Source organism: Equus przewalskii, chromosome 32 (genome assembly GCF_037783145.1).
Source record: "Equus przewalskii isolate Varuska chromosome 32, EquPr2, whole genome shotgun sequence".
Lineage (NCBI taxonomy): Eukaryota > Metazoa > Chordata > Mammalia > Perissodactyla > Equidae > Equus > Equus przewalskii.
Window position 1 is genome coordinate 19,207,942 of NC_091862.1, and position 18,082 is coordinate 19,226,023.

The 18,082-nt window shown below is 40.0% G+C and overlaps 1 protein-coding gene across 5 annotated transcripts in view; it reads right to left on the minus strand.

The window, feature by feature from the left end:
• The window catches only part of STXBP5 (syntaxin binding protein 5), a 167,304-nt gene extending 150,057 nt beyond the window's left edge, over positions 1-17,247 (minus strand). For 3 of the 5 annotated variants that reach the window (XR_011535637.1, XR_011535636.1, XM_008540093.2), the window contains exons 1-2: positions 16,627-17,124; positions 15,261-15,358 (exon numbers count right to left, since the gene is read on the minus strand). Coding sequence is in view for 3 of the 5 variants with exons in the window: in XM_008540093.2 (XP_008538315.1) it covers positions 15,261-15,358; positions 16,627-16,776 (248 nt within the window). In the remaining 2 variants the exon portion in view is untranslated. Of the gene's footprint in view, positions 1-15,260; positions 15,359-16,626 lie in introns of all 5 variants that reach the window. The other 2 variants (XM_008539939.2, XM_008540177.2) reach the window with 2 other exon arrangements.
• Between the last annotated feature and the right edge of the window lie 835 nt (positions 17,248-18,082).

Below are 18,082 nucleotides of genomic sequence, written 5' to 3' on the forward strand. Positions count from 1 at the left end.
TCCTGTACAGTTTCTAAAAATACAGTTATATATCCTGCAAAGTTTAAAGATGAGAATATGGATAACCATATTTTTCATGAACTCATAAATGATTATCGTACAGTATCATACATTTACTTATATAATATTCTGTGAAAGTAACTTTCTTTGAGCAGATATTCTGCTAATAAACCCAGAAAGACTTTTAAGGATAGAGTGCTCCTTCCTGTTGCAGTAAAAAAGGGTAAACTCAAGAGCATAATTTTAATCCATCAGAAACCCTGAAGATTTCCACTAGCTCTGTTACCATTTCCTTTAGTACATTCTCATATTTTCAGCCAACAAGGTAATTCACACCTCTTTAAGTATTCTAGCAAGCCTTCAAGGTGTTACTACTCTGAATAAAAGGTCAATGGATGATTTTTATTTTTAATGGCTAAGTTAGAAAAGATTTAACCAAAAATAATGTGATTATTTTTCAATAACAAAGTTAAAAATCTAATACCACCATACCGTGGTCAAAGAATATGATGGAAGCATTCTTAAAATGAAAAGAGCACGAGCGTTAGCATCAGACCAACTCTACCATTTACTTTGCGCGAACATAACCAACCACTTAGCATTCATTCCTCTACTTGTTATCCCACACTGTTATGAGGAATAGATGAGAGTCAACAAATAAAAGGAGCAGAACATCATCCATTTATCCTACTCAAGATAATACAACCTGATAAAAAAAACAAAATTTCTAAGGTAGCCGATTACCAGGAAAAAACCGGAAACATGTAAAATGATCTGTGATTAGACAACCTATGTGTGCTGTAGGTTTGTCACCTGTGAGGTGTGTCGCCTGCCTCCTTCACCTGATCAGTGAGAGGATCATCTGAAGTTTAAGACTAGACTTTGCAACCTCATCATCAGACTACAGGGTCTCTTTCTGCTGTGGGTTCTCGTGTCCACTGATACACTGCTAGGAAGGGCAAACATCCAACCCAAACCTGGAACTACAGTGCCTTTCCATCTTAAACATTTCGTGCATCACAGTTCCACAGCCCTGTCTCCAAAGGCAACGGCAGAGCAAAGGGTCAGCTTATTTCCTCGTGGTTCCACCACACATCTCAAGATGCTCGATTGTTTAAAATGACATGCATTGAATATGCTTCTTATCTGCCTCCTGCCTCACTAAGAAGACTGCTAGCCTGCCTGTCAAACATTTAACCGGTGTTTCTTTTTTTTTTTTTTTTTTTAAGATTTTTATTTTTTTCCTTTTTCTCCCCAAAGCCCCCCAGTACATAGTTGTCTATTCTTCGTTGTGGGTCCTTCTGGTTGTGGCATGTGGGACGCTGCCTCAGCGTGGTCTGACGAGCAGTGCCATGTCCGCACCCAGGATTCGAACCAACGAAACACTGGGCCGCCTGCAGCGGAGCGCGCGAACTTAACCACTCGGCCACGGGGCCAGCCCTAACCGGTGTTTCTTAATTCCGGCTCTCATTATAAACAATCCACGGAGATTTAAGATTAAAACATTACAGATGTCCAGCCCCACGCCAGACTCACTGAATCAGAATGTCTAAAGAAATCCAAGCATACGTTTAGGCCTTGCTTATGTGTTCTGGTTTTTTTCAGCTCCACAAATTATTCTCATCTGTAGCCATGATTAAGAACAACTGGAAAACCTTGTGGGTAAATGTATAATTAAGCATTATCTCCCATAAAATTAATTTATATACATACAAATGATTCATTAAATAATTCCTTAGACTTCCCTTCTTCAAACAGAATCATGAATTCGCTTAATTTCTCTTCATAGGTCTTATTTTCCAAACTTCTAATAATTCGCTACTTCTATCTGAACTAGCTTCTAACCAACTTGATAGGACTATGTCCAAAACAAAACTTTAAAAAGTCTTTACCAAAGTCTGAGAAGAACATTTCATATTTTATGACCTACGAATGTGTTTGCAATACAAAGCCTTGTCAAATAATTATTTACACATTTATAGTCGAGTGCCCCTATTCTATAGTTTCACCTACTTGACAAATACCAATTTTAAAACCTCTTTCTGAAGATCATGTATTTTTTCACCTACAAAAACTAACAGACTTCTGGTTTCTGGTCCAGCACATAAGCAGTTTGGAAGTTGTCATTCCACCCTAACAACAAGCAAAAAGCTGAACAGACTAAAAATCAATGACTCTTCTTAGATCCATAAGACAAGTGAGGTCACAGGGCAAATCGCTGCCCCCAAAACTGCCGAGACAGACAGGACAACACAGCTCACCAAGACCAACCAACTGGCAGACACCTTTGCAGGAATCAGTGTGGGGTTGGAAAACCTGACTGTAATTGACGAATCGCTAGAGGCTTAAAGCAGTCAAGTCTGAGAGTTAGAAATTCCAGGGGACCCAGTCATAGGAGGGGTCCCCACACGTTAGTATGTTTTGCCTCCGTGAGCTCCACCAGGTTCCCACGTGAATATCTGAGAAGAATCCCCTGTTGCTTCCGGTAGGGGGAGGGGAAAAGCAACCATTTTTAAATACACTGGAGCATTCTGTTCTTAACAAGGTCTGCCCTCAGGAGAAACAAACTAGAACCCAAACCGCTGGGGGTTCATCAGAGCCTAAGGGTCCTAAGGGAAGGGAAATACCCAACTGTAACTCACCGTCACCATTCTAACTCACTGGGGGAGGCGGGAAGTGGGAGGACAGAGAAGCACTTGTGAAGGTCCCAAGTCCAGAAGCACAGGCTCACTAAAGACTAAGACCTAATCACAGGACTATCGAATACTTCCCATCCCCCCACGCCTTACCAACAAAAATGAATCTAGACACAGACCTTGCACTCTTCACAAAAATTAACTTCAAAAGGATCACAGAACTAACTATAAAAAAAAAACTATCAAGCTCCTAGAAGATAACAGAGAAGGAAACTGAGATGACCTTGTGTACAGTGATGACTTTCCAGAAACAAAACCAAAGGCATCATCCATGAAAGAAATAACTGATAACTTCATTAAAATTAAAAACTTCTGCTCTGCAAAACACAATGTCAAGAGAATGAGAAGATAAGCCACAGACTTGGAGAAAACATTGGCAAAAGACACATCTGATAAAGGACTATTATCCAAAATATACAAAGAACTCCTAAAACTCAACAATAAGAAAATGAACAATCCAATTAAAAAAATGGGCCCAAGACCTTAACAGACACCTCACCAAAAAAGATATACAGATAGCAAATAAGTATATGAAAGGATGCTCCACATCATCTGTCATCAGGGAAACGCATATTAAAACAACAAGGAAATACCACTACAAATCCATTAGAATAGCAAAATCCAGAAGAGACAATACCAAATGCTGACGGTTCTGTGGAGCAACAGGAACGCTTGTTCATATCGCTGACAGGAATGCAAAATGGTACAGCTAATCTGAAAGACAGTTTGGCAGTTTCTCACAAAACTAAACATACTCTCACCATATGATCTCATAATCACGCTCCTTAATATTTACCCAGTGGAGCTGAACACATATCCACAGAAAAACCTGCCCGAGGATGTTTATGGCTGCTTTTTTTCAGAATTGCCAAAACTTGGAAGCAACCAAGATGTCCTTCAATAAGCGAACGGACAAATAAACTGTGGTACATCCAGACAATGGAATTCTATTATCCACTAAAAAGAAATGAGCACTAAACGAGAAAAGAAATGAGTGCACTAAAAAGAAATGAGCTATCAAGCTATGAAAAGACACAGAGGAAACTTAAATGCATATTACTAAGTGAAAGAAGCCAATCTGAAAAGGCTACATACTCTACAACTCCAACTATACGACGTTCTAGAACAGACAAAACTATGGAGACAGTAAAAAGACCAGGAGTTGGGGAGAGGGAGAGATGAACACATGGAGCACAGAGACAGGGCTCCTGACCACTTACAGGAGCCCTATCAGCTCTTCCGATAACATCAGGACTAGCTATACACAGTGAAACTATTCTGTATGACACTACTACAGTGGGTACATGTCATTATACATTTGCCCAAACCTACAGTATGAGCGACACCAGGAGTGGATGAACCCTAATGTAAACGATGGCCTTTGGATGATTACGATGGGTCAATGTAGGTTCATCAATTGCAACAAATTATCCACTCTGGTGGGGATGTTGATAATGAGAGAGGCTATGCCGAGTGGGGTCAGGGGTAAAAAGGAAATCTCTACCTTCTGCTCAATTTTGCTGTGAACCTAAAACTGCTCCAAAAATGAAGTTTATTAAAAAAATTAATATATTAAGAAACAAAGCTAGCCACATCCTCATGATTATAAGGGTCGACATACTTAATTTTCATTGCTGACCCACAATTCTAACAGTCTGCTACTTAAGCAGAACTATAACATGTGCTATTCCTGCAGTAAATTTTAACAAAATGCTAAAATTAAGCGTGAAAGATGCATAGGGTCAACATTGAAAACTTCCTTAACAAAACACAATTGTAACATTTTACAACAAACGTTCAACAATATCAGAAAAATTATGGCAGTCAACTGCTTCCTTTTCATGTGAATGAAACAAACATCAAAACAAAAAAGTAATGGCAGCATCTAGACTAACATGTAATTATAGTATTAACCGGGTTGAAATAGGCCTCTAGTTACTTCTTCCACTATTATTTTGAATAAGAATTTTTTTATTATTTATAGACAAATTAGAGTGCTTGAAAAAATATTCATCATCACTATTTACTGTTTGGGAGTCAGTATTACCTCTAAAGGGGTCAAAATGAATTATATGTATTATCACAGGCAATTCTTCAGAATGGCTTTTGATATATAAGTACACTTTTAAATGAACCACTTGTTCAATCTACTATGAACTATAGTCATAAATAATAGAGGTCTTGGGTTACAGAAACACGAAGGAACGTACATTCTCACATATCAAGTCAAAACAATCTTTTCTTCCAGCATCCATTCTCAGAGGCTTAATGGCAAAGTTCTTTTCTCAAGTATGGCAAAGTGAATTTTAAAAGAAAAATGCAACACATTATGAAAAATATAGTACAAAGATGGAATTGACGGTAAAATCTGTCTTAACACTTTTTCTCCTTTTCAAAAGACAAAAAGGACAAAATACACAAAAGGAAAGCAATTTAGCAGAAAGTACCGCAATAGCTGATGCCACTAGATTTATAGGCACCTTTGTCAGAGGACTGCTGTGAAAAAGCAGAGGAAGTGCTATTACAAGAAAAGATTATGTACTTTCAAGAAAGGGTAGAAGTAATCACTCTTCACCAGACAACCTCACCAGGCAAAGCTTCAAAAGTTCTAGACAGCACTTACTGAAAGGAAAACACAAACAAAAACTCTTATAAAAACATCCTTAATTTAAAAAATAAAATTTTATTATTTAACAATAACTGTCATATAATTTCGAAGACTATACAGTTTGCAAATAACACGTTGTTAAGCAAACCTTAATTTTCAAATGATTGTTATAAAATGAAAAATATCAGTTGTTTTAAGTTAAAAACCTTTACATTCTCCCCCATTTCAAGGGAATCTAAGCTATTCTAGATCAATGCTCCTTTTCAAATCACAGCACCAGTAAAAATGCGCTCATCATTTCATTTATTTGCCTTATATAACAACTTCCAAAAGTATTAACACCAACTGGAAAAATGGAATCAGGTAGAAATTAGCCTTATTTACCGAATAAAATTATATCTATATTGACTCCTACTGGAAAATGATGCAGTGAGCAACTATGAAAATTTTCCAAAAAGTGAATATAATTACAGTTTCCAATTAAAGTACCATGTCCATTCTTTCCAAGAAGGGGCATGCAATCTATCTGATGCTAAAGAAAGTAACTATGCACCTGAATTTGCTTGTAGCAGCTTCACTAGGTGTTTTTTTTAAAAAAAAAAAACACTATTTTTATTATTTTCAGGTTTTCTTCCACAAATGAAAATGAGTATTTTTAATCAAAATTTGCAGACATTTAAGAAATCACAGTATTTTAGTAAAGTGCTTACATTCACTTTTATCTTTAAAAATGTATCTACATATCTCTATATAATATTAATGAAAATACTAAGAAAAAGCTATGAAGGGAAATATATTTTTAATTAAAATTAGAAATTGGAGGTCCCAAACAAGCTGAATATTTCAATAACAGAACTGACTGAACTGCCCCCAAAGGACACCTAATTAAGTACCTTCATTATCATACTAATTATAACTCACTATAAAAACAATGTCTCTTTCACAGAATCAAAAAATACTTACGAAAATAAGTGAACTCGGTATATAGCAATATTACGTATCATTAAGAAATGCTGAATCTTTCCTGGGGCCAGCCCCGTGGCTGAGTGATTACAGTTCCGCACACTCTGCTTCGGTGGCCTGGGTTCGCAGGTTCAGATCCCAGGCACAGACCTACACATCACTCATCAAGCCATGCTGTGGAGGTGTCCCACATACAAAACAGAGGAAGATGGGCACAGATGTTAGCTCAGGGCTAATCTTCCTCAAGCAAAAAAAGAGGAGGATGGGCAACAGATGTAAGCTCAGGGCAGGTCTTCTTAACACACACACACAAAAATTAAAGATTCTTTCTTATAATATTTTTCTATTTATAACTAAAAGGTTAAATCTAAACTGATCTGCAAGTGTAATTTATGACTTAACTATAAAAATGTCAGTAAAGGGGCCAGCCCAGTGGGTTAGGTAGTAGTTAAGTTCACATGCTCAGCTTTGGCAGCCAGGACTTTGTGGGTTCAGATCCCAGGTGTGGACCTACACATCGTTCATCAAGCCATGGTGAGGTGTCCCACATGCAAAATAGAGGAAGACCAGTGCAGATGTTAGCTCAGGGACAATCTTCCTCAGGCAAAAAAAAAAAAAAGTCAGTAGGAATTCCTTCCCATGCATTCCTTTCCACACACAATTTAAAAACAAGGCAGCCTGATAAACTAAAGCAGGATTGGCACACTGTGGCTTGTGGGCCAAATCTAGCCCACTGTCTGATTCTATCAAGTTTTATTGAAACACGTCTACACTCCCTCCTCCACAGACTGTCTATGGCTGCCTACGTCCCTCACTGCAGCGGTGAGAAGCGGTGTCAGAGAGGACAAAGCCAAAATATTTACATCTAGCCCTTCACAGAAAAGGTTTGCTGACTCCTGAACTAAAAACAGAGATCTTCATTACGTTAAAGGCGCGCACACACACCCGCCTTCTCTATGGTCTTTAGCGGAGAACATATTAAGTTGATCATTTAAGCATCTGTATGCTCCTTCTGCTGTGATGTTATAATTGTATACTGACTACTGCCCAGTTTCTGGATTCTTGATAAGGCAGAGGACACTGGCTGATTCTGACCTGCATTGCTTTGGACTTCTCATACGCTGTAACGATTCTGACGGTTTATTTTAAAAAGAAAAAACCACTCAATATTATAGCTATAATTTCCAAAAGGCCTAATTTTAGACATTTAATGTCTACATGGTATTACTTATAAAGAATGGTAATGTAGAAATTTAGCTTTTAAATGTTAAACTAAGAAAAAGATGGCCACATGGATGGAAGTGGGGATGGAATTAAACCAAAAATACATCACAAAGATCAAGGCACTGGGCTGTGAAGATAAGAATTATTTTAACAGGGAGAAAGTATTCTAGACTTAAGGAATCTCTGAACGCACAGCCCACCGTGGAACACTGCGGAGTAAGGAGTAAACGGTGTCAACTCTTTCCCCCACCTCCTCCCTCAGTCTACCTTCCACTCCTAGCCCCCAAACTTTTTTAAAATGTCACACAGTAAACAGAGCTAGTCTCCAAAATTTCTCTAAAACGCAGAACAAGGGAATGAGAGATTAAGGCAATTTGGTGTTGCTAAATCTGAAAGTGGATGACTGCTAGGTATTTAAATTCACTATAAATTATACTGATATACAGAAGATAACTAACTTGTCTTTCTTCTTTATTGTTGCCAAGAAAAATCAGGAGTGGGTTCAAACTAAAGTAGAGGATAATTATATGATATAGAAGCCCGAACGTCTTTATAGGGAGACATCTGAGTAACTAAATCGGAAAGTACCACTTCTTCCCCTTAGAACGATTCACATCACGTGACTAAGGGAAGAGAGATGTATCAACCACTTTGTTTTGCTTCCCAAGAAGTTTTGCAGAATGAGATTATATTTAAAACCTACCTTAATAAAAGGCCTTCAAGGTAGTATACACACACACACACACACACACACACACACACACAGAAAAATGCCCTTTTCTCTACATCATTCTTTTATATTCTTAAACAGATGCACATCTCTTTAGGTCCAACCTAAAACATTTCATTAATCTGAAATCCCAAGATGCTGAGTATAACTTCTGATGATGATAATATGCAAATCAGGAAAGGAAATTCTCATTTAAATATTACAAATCAATAATGACACCGATTATCAATTTTCTTCTTGTAAATAATGTGCCACTTCCAATACATGAAGTTAAAGCTAAATAAAGACAACCAGAGCTTATCTTTTACGTAGTGACACTCATCTGTATTGTCCAATTATTTACTGTCCATTGCCAGCTATTACCATTCCAAGTTACCACACAATTACCAAATTTAGCACTCAAATTACACCCCAGCAATTCAAGGAAGACAGTCTCTATACTAAATCTCTTATATAAAAAATATTTTAAAAATTAATAAAATCATGTGATTAGGAACCTAGTATTATTTTTAAGTAATTTCATGTTAATTTTACATCCAGACCATTAATATTTAAGAAAAGAAAGTAAACTTTGTTAACAGTATTAAAAATGCCCCAAGTTTCCTATGTCATAACAAGACTCATCTGTTGTACGAAGAAAATGCAACAACCCGCCATCTTAGTATTCAGCGTGAGCTGCTGTTTCAACAACAGAAAAGTCTGTTTTTCACATGCTTTTTCTCACTCCTTTTTGTAAACAAAGGTTTACCCCTATGCATCTACCGACTTGGATAATGAATGCAGTGAAGGGATACAAAGTAAAGGGCCCACACCCCGATGGAGTCTAACAATTCACCCTCTTTCACAAGGACTCAGAACAACGTAGCAGAAGACCACTCTAGCCTGAGATGTCCAGAGCATTCCAAAACCCTCCACAGGAAAAGAAGTTGCAAGATCTTAGAGCTGGAAGGACTCATCCCGCTTTCCTCATTTTACAGGAAAGGAAACTGAAGCCCAGAGATTCTAGTTGGCTTATCCAAAATTGGTCTGAAGACTAGAACGCAAATCTTCTAATGATAAGGTAATTCTTCCAAAATCCCTTTACCTTTTTCCTTCAGGATGGCAAAGTCAGGTTATAATTTTAAAAGCAAATTATACTAAAAAAACAAAAGGAAAACAAAGAGAGCACCAAACAGAAATAAAAACCCATCTTAAAGCAGAAAGGCTTTCCAAGTAAGAATTGATTCCCCAGTAATTAACATACCCCTTTCCAATTCCCTTCAGATCCTATTACACTTTGTTTCCCTCTACAAGAAATTCACTGCAAAATAAGTGCTTCCAGGCAGACACCCTTTCTGTCTGTTTCTAAGTAAATGTGTGTATTCCTCCCACTGCAGAGTCCATGCTGAGGGTCACAACCTACAGCTGACACAGTACTCTTTCTTCCTTTTATACAAAGTCCTCTTTGATGAAGAGCTAAGAGTCGAGAAGTAAAAGTATTTGAGAGTCCTTGTCTCTCCTCTACAGGCAGAATTCCAAATGACCAGAATTCTTCTATGAACAAAAAGGACGGCGGGGGAGAAGAACAGATAAAAATCGGGCTAAATTCTAGCTAAACTGTATCACTTTTAACTACTTCGAACAAAAATCCTCCTTCCAGATCTTTTCCCCAATAATGTCATTATGTTTTGTAAAATAAAATTAACTCATTAATTTTAAGCAAGCTAACCACCCTATTGCTATCTTACAAGGACAAAGTCATTAAACAATCGTTTATCACCTACTATGTTTAACAAACTTCAACATATATTATCTAATTACATCTAAATAGCAATTTTGCAAACTTGTGCTTGAGAACACAACCATCTTAAAGACTTGAAAAGAAAAACAGTACTTTACAAGAACTTTTCTTCAAATACTGCATCAGCTCCAAAAATAAATGAAATTAAGGCCTTCCTACAGTGCCTGGCACCCACCTGCCCTCAGCAAGTAACTGCTAAAATAAATGAACTGAAGGACCTGAAAATTAAAACCACAAAAAAATTCTCTCATTAATGATAATATCAGATGTTGAATATTCACCAAAACAGTCCCTGCATGGTCTTAAAAGCTACACATACACATTATCGCATGTAACCCTGATGCTAACTTTGTGAGCTAGGAAGGGTCATTATTCCTGTTGAACTCGTGGAGAACTTGGGCCAAGTGCAGTGGTCTCAACCAGGAGCTACTGGAAGTGTGTGGGGGAGTCTGGGATGCCACACCGACAGCAGAGGCAATCCTGGCATTCGGCAGGTGCGAGCCGGGGATATTAAAGAGCCTGTGATGTGCGGGACAAACGCACAGCTCAAAATGCTGCCACCACTGAGACGCTGACCAGGGATAAATGGACAAAGCCAAACAGCTAACAGTGACTTTCGCTCAACTCAAATCCAGGAAATCAACAAGGATGAACCCAAAAGAAAAGCAAATAGAAAAGCGTATCAAATTCTAATGCGAAAATAAGAAGTCAAAGCTACCTTCTCAAAACGGCAGTAGGACAAAAGTAAAAGATGACAGAATTCCAAACTCCACGTTACTCTGCCACCCTCTTTACCAAGTTTTCTATTGCTGTCCCATAATCGCCCCAGTGCAATATTTGCAAAATTTTATTCTCATCTTTAGTTACTGCCGCTAAGATTTCACAAAGCGGTCCTCAAGGCTTTTTCCAGCTCCCATTGTACAACCTATGTTTTAGATCCACTTTACTACCTTTACTACCACATGGATAAAGAGTTACACGTGAAGTTTCACTTGCTCTATTCTTTTCATCCATGACACCACTGTCCCATTAACCATCCTGAAAACCACACTGTTTTCCCGTCAGCATCTCCTTACCTAACTACAATGATTCCCCACTGAATAACGCCCAGACAACTCAGGTTTACATTCAGAGTTCTCCAACTGGGTCCTTATTTCTCCCCTCAACCCAACCAGGACCACTATTCCAACCAGTCTCTTTAGCATTCCTCTAAACTACTGCGATAACACCCTTTTCTCTACTTCTGCCCACAGTGCTTGCCTAGAATAATCTGAATGCCTGCCATTCTGAATCCTTATCTGCTAACGTGTAGAAATGTCATCCAATACAATGAATTTACCTATAATCTGACTTGGCGTCATGTCAGTTGACCCCTAAATAAATCTCTAATTTCAGCTGCATCTATCTAGCGCTAGTCCTGCAGTAAGGACTGCAAACTTTCTGAAGGTAAGAATCAAGTTTCCATTTCTTCTGAATACTCACCTGGAACAACATATAGCTACCTGGGATCGCAGAATTGTTTCTTGAAGAAATTATCTAACCGCACCTTCATTTTAAAAGTAAGAAAAAAACAAATTCAAGAATACATAATTCTTTAATGGCAAGACAAAAACCAGAATTCAGGCCACAATTTATAATGTAATTAACATTTAGTAAGTGCTTGCTAAAAAATGAACTGCAAGGTACAAAAACTGTTCTGTAAACCTGTATTCAGCAACATTACACTGTAATTTAAAAGACAGTCTGTGTCTTACCAAAGCAGAGACTGCCCTTATCCTGTATTTTCCCCAAGTCAAAAAGACAATAAATGAGTAAAAACTCAAATTTTTACAAAAATTCAGTAAAAGTGAAATTCCATTTTTCTGCTTAGTCCTTGAAATATTCACACATAAAATGACCCCATTGTGATTAAACAAAAATGTCTTAAAAATAAGATCAGAGTAGCCCATGGTTATAAGAGAGTATGAAGCAATTTGAAATTATGCTGGTAACCCAGGAGGCTAAATTAGGACAACAGCAGCATTACTAGAAATGCCTTCATTTCTCAGTTAGAACCTTTTTTTTCCCCTTTTACTTATTCATATGGGAAGAGATAATCAGATCATTTGATCCCAAGAGTTCTGATCCCTAGATTGCTCATGAGAATCAAATTTTACCTATTTCTACATGGCAAAAAGAGGAGAATTAAGATAATTAAATCACGTCACTACTCTATGACTTGGTATATAAAATTATGCTCTCCTGCTCCCCATCAGAAGTACATTCCAACCTCACATTCTCTCCAGAGGCCAAGAAAGTTGAACACAAAGCATGTTTATAATGATATCATCAGTCATCTGCTATACATTAATGCAGCAAATACATTAAATTTATCTTACCTCATTATTGGTTAGATGTCATTTCAGGATTTAGATTTTCACTAACTCTTGTCTATAACTTTAGATATTAAGATATAACTTTCTGATCTAGGGTTTTTTTTAACCTCAAAGTAGATAGATTAACTTAGTATAGTCTCCAACACTTAGGAAGACATTCTATTAGTCAAATTACATATGCATTTCGAATTCTAATAGCCCAGTCCTACCTCTGAAAACCTACTTTCTGCTCCACAGTTAAATGAAGGCAAAGACTTCATCTAGAAGTACATTTCCACGCTAAAGAAATCTTTTAGGAAAAATGTATTACAGGCTACAGTAGTCTAATAGGAGAAGAAAATTTTTAAAAAGACTAAAAGAAACTAGTTGCAATAAAAAAAACATAAAAGAACAAGGGCAATAAAACAGACTTGTAGTAAATCTGCATCTTAAACCCATATGGAGCTTTGAAATTAGAAACTATAAATTTTAGTTGTCTAGCTTTGAGAATAACAAAGAATAGAGACACTAACATATATCTTAAATCACATGTGGAAATTAGATAAAAATAAAAAGGCCTTAGTCATTTTCTATAAATCAAAGTCTTAATAAATAAAGTTCATAAGCTTATCTGCTCCTTTAACCTAACACAAGGCATGACTAGGTGGTATTACTGGCAGGCAAACCAATTTATCACTCTAGAACATTCGTATAAATCTCATAAAAAGGGAAAGTAGAAATACATTTGGTAGTTTTCCTGGCTTCATTCTAAATATAGTAAGAGGTTTTAAAAACAAATTTAGAGTATAACCGTAAACTATAATTACAGGTTCACTTTCATTCCTACAGTATTTAACCACAAAAAATATGGATAAGCAAAAATCACAAACAAGTGATGATTTTAGACACCCAATCCTAGCTTTTATTTGGCAATTAGCATTAGGCCTAACATTTTAACTCCTCCATTTGTGTCAACTTGCTAATTACTCAAATGCATTTGGGGAAAAAGGCTTGTCTAAGAAAAATATTTGGTTTTATACAATCAGCCTTGTTGGTGGTACTCACTTATAATTAGATTAAGTTATAAAAGGGGCAGATTGGCTGTTAAAAGGAACAAAAGTTATGTAGGATAAGAAAATTGAGACTACATTGGGACAACAGTAACAATTGAACCCATTTAAAAGCAAAACCAAATAATCTAAAAATAACTGATTTAATTCAACTCTATGTTTTTTCCTTTTGGTCCAGTGGTAATATTCTTTTGCTGGGAACAAAAAAGTCTGCTTTCAGTTCCAAACAGTCTATCTAGATCCAACAATGCACCAGTCCTGTCACTGCAGAGTGTGCTACACACTTAGTACCCACACTGACAAAATGAACTTTATTTCCATCTTCACAAGGCTAAAATAGGAGCCCTAAACTAGAAGGTATTGATCACTGGATACAGGAATAAAAGTATCCAAACAATCGAAGTCAAAACATTCTAGTCTCAACTATCTAGACATTTGGGCAGGGGCCATTCAGACACACCGACTTAGAAATTCACAGATTCAGATCTATCCTGGCTGATTTTACCATTTTAACAGGTTCGAGCGCACTACTGGTATATCCTGTGAACGGTAGACTGCGCTTAGGAACACAGTTCAGGGCCCATCTGAAAACGTGGGTAAGCATTTTGAAGGCAGCACTCTCATCACAAATGAAACTTGCTGTGTATCCTGATACCACGTATAGTGCTTCTTCAAAATGAAGATTTTAAAAGCTCGTAAGAAAAATGCAAGGCACGTGTTGAACTCAAATGCAGGTTCCCCTCTCCCTTCTCAGGAGCCACATAAATCTAAATCGCGAGGGGTAAAGCTCCCTCATCCTCCGTTTTTGTTTTTGGTTTTCTGACAACAGCAATGTCTACTGAGATCATCTACTGACTTTTTTTTCTATTTGCTACCAATACATTACTTAAACAACATGGAGGAAGCAGATATTCTACAGAGATAGGAACAAAAAGCATTTTTAAAAGCATGCTCTTTTAAAAATCTTATGTTTAAGTTTAAAAACAAGGATATTTTGGTTAAGCATGGTTAAATGTCATAGTAAATGCAAACATAATTTTATTTCAAGTTAAATAGTTTTACAAACGAAGTGAGAAGTATTCTCCATTGTTTAGAATAAAAAAATGATCTTGAAGAATGAGTAGGTATTTGGAAAAACCATGACAAAACTATTATAGTTCATGCATAACCAGGAAAAATAATTCTCTCTATACTAATACTTCAGACTATTGCTGACCTAACAGCTTTCACATCCACAGAACAAATGGAGACGACAAAAGGGAAAACACATCAAGAGAGTACACTTATCCATTTGTGTTATGAGGCTCTAAAACTTCTAGAAATAGCAACTATTCATATAAAATTCATTGGCAACATTTGTCTAATCTTTCCAGATAGACAAGTCAGAAACAACCAATTCAACCTCTAATTTATTAGAATAATAAATAGGTCATAAGTTCAACACCTACCATGCACAGTATTTTTAAAAAGCAATTAAAATGTGCCCTGTGCTATTGTCTTTAAACCTCATTCTTAACGTATTCAACAGACCATCGGTATAAGCTGATATATTTCCCCTTAGAAACTTCTAGCTCCTTGCAAAGACAGTAGTTACTACAGCAAAACTTTCTACGTAGATACATGTTTAGCAATGAACTGAAAGCTGAGAAACACATCAACATATAACCTGACTATATGTATAATAATCGAGGGGAAAGCCAACACCACATGATTTCACATGACATATACCCGATGACACCATTTCTTTGGAATTAAAGAGGAGAAGGAACTCATCAGCAACACAGAAGAACCGGGGAGAATACAGTAGAAGTTGAAATAATAAAATGAAAGGATACAGCCTTAAAGCACCAGTCTGAGTGCCCACTGCCAGGATCTTCTGGACAGGATCAAAGGCCAGGGCCGAGGGTTGATAGGGAAATCCATGGCGAACAGTCTAGGGATGGGCAGGTGACATCACAGCAGCCGGGGCAGCAGGCGAAATTTACAAACAGAAGTCAACAGAAGCATTAGAATCTAGAAGCAACTACAACTGATGCAAAACACATATACAACCACTTACCGCTTTGAAAACAAACAACGAAATCTACATTAACAAAAAAAACTTATTCACATAGAACGTGAAACAACAAAAATAACCGATCCCAGGGTTACACTTCAATTTCTGCTCTTCTGTAATACCGGTATCCTACAGAAGAAAATTTCTTATTAATATTCTATACTGTTACGTCTGAGACCAAATTATTAAACTTTGCAATGGTCAAAAATTCTGCAAATTCATTTAAAAATGCAATTCATGCTCTATTTCAGGTGTGACAACTTTATCATTACTTTAGTTGGAGGCTAAATGCAAATAATTCTAAGGAAAAGCTGTCATATAATGACTTTAGGCAAGGATTCAGAAAAGCTATTATCAAACATGTACCCCAACATTTTGCAGTTTCACACAATGAAAACGAGTACGACATATATCTTTGTATTTTGCTTTTAAATCCTCAATATTTTTAGGGCATTAGGACAAAAGCGTGTATGTACACACTTTTAATAAATTCTGACATATGAACGCATGGTAATTATGAGAAAGGGCGGTATTAACAACAAGACAAGTTTGTGTTTCTCGTTGAGCAGCTGGTGAATTAATTCGCTGCATCATTCTTTCTGAATTACAGACCGCTAAGGCAACTGTCGTGCCATTAACAGGTAAAAATCTCCGTACTAACTTTTTAACCAAACACAGTGATAAAAGGACCCTGTGATTTCATATTTTAAGCTTCCTAGCACATTTTAAGGTGAAAGTGATGAGCAAAGATCTGGTTGAACAGGTTTGGCTTTCTGATAAACAAAATTCATTAGACACTGCTACCAAAGGAAACTTCCAAGTTGGTGAATTACATCCAAATGCTCAAATACAAAAACCTACAAGATAAATAAGAAGACGAATTAAAGGTCAGCGTAAGACGTTACAGGCGAGCTGGAAAGGATTGCTGCCTAGGAAAAGGGGAGAGGAAAAAAAAAATCAACGAAAAGGAGTAAGATGATGTCAATCTCCAAAATAACCCAGCAAGCAGATGCCGGCGGGAGGAGAAGCGAGCCGTGCACGCGAGCCGCGGCGATGACCGGCGCTCTCTGCCCTCGCGCTCCCCCGTCCAGCCCGGGGTGCTCCCTAAAACGACCCCGTCTCCGCGGGCTGCGTGCCGCGCTCACCTTGCAGAGCTGGAAGTGCTCGGACTGGAGCGTTTCCTGGATCTCGGGCTCCCGGGTCCCAGGCGGGTGCTGCTGCGGCTGCTGCTGCGAGGCCGACGACGAGCCGGCGGTCAGGCCGTCCAGCACCTTCCTGATGTTGAATTTCCTCATGGTCTCGACGGGGCGCCCCCGCGGCCCGGGAGGGGAGGAAAGGGGCGACCCCGGGCGGGGGCCCGCGCCCGGGCCGAGGGCAGCGCCGACCCGGGCCACGCGCGGAGGAGCGGGAGAGCGCGGGAGCCGGAGAGGAAGGGGGCGGCTGGGGAGAAGCACGGGACAATCCCGACAGGAAACGCTGCGCCGACGACAGCGGCGACCCCTCTTGCTCCGAGGCCGCCGCGGCTCACCGCGGCTGCTGTGGCGCCGCTCCGGCCGCCGCCGTCTCGCTCCGCGGCCCGGGAGCCCAGCGGAGGCGGCGGCGCCCGAGCCCGCTCCGCCCAGCCTCACCTGGCCGCGGGCTGCCGCTGCGCCGCGCCGCCGCCCCGGCTCGCCCCCGCCGCGTCCATGGCCCGCCGCCCGCCCGCCGCCCGCAGTCCCCGGGCGCTCGCTCCCGCTCCGGCTCCTCCTCCGCGCGGGGTCGCCGGCCCTCGGTCCGCCGCCGCTCGGCCTCGCCGCCGCTCAGCGCCGCTGCCCGCCCGGCATCGCGCGGGTGGGTCCCCGCGCCCGCCGCCTCGCCCCGCCTCGCCCGGCCCGCCTCGCCTCGCGGCTCCCGAGCCCGCCGCTCCCCGCCGCTCGGCCCGGCCCCAACGCCCGCCCGGGCAGCCGCGGCTACAGCGTCGGCCGCGGCGCTGGCGGCAGCTGGGCCTCCGCGGAGCCGGGCTGCCGAGCCTGCGCATGCGCGCCGCACTCCCCGCTCCCCCGCCCCCCGCCCCTTCGCGGGAGCGGAGCTGGGGCTTAAATTATCCCCTGCGAAAATCCCAGATCGGGGCTAAATTTCTCCCACCCCACTCGCCCCGCCAGCGGCTGCAGCTGCTGCTCCTGCAGCCGGGAGGGGAAAATGTGGCCGGCTAACACGCAGCAGGAAACCTTTATTTCAGATTCGGTCATTAAAGCGTGGGTTTCTGCTCGCGCCCTTTAACGAGGTGCCCACTCCCGGCCGCTAGCTGCAATATGATCTTTGCTGCTTTGTGCATTGGGCTTTGTTTTGGATTTGGTTTTGGAAAAAGCGCGTCTAGACAACGATTATGTTGGTGGCAAGAGGATGACAGACTTCAAGGTACTAGGAAAGGAGAGAAACCCACAGGGGGAAAAATGAATTCTTTCCTGAAGCTGTTCGTGTCGGTGGGCTTAAAGCGTGGCCGTGGCAGGTAGCTGCTAGGATAGAAGAGGCTGCCAAAGGGGAACCGCTCCAGGGCTGGGTGTCTGCCCCGACCAGTGACACACCACCCCTGGATTCAGTCCGCACGCTAGGGTGGGTGGT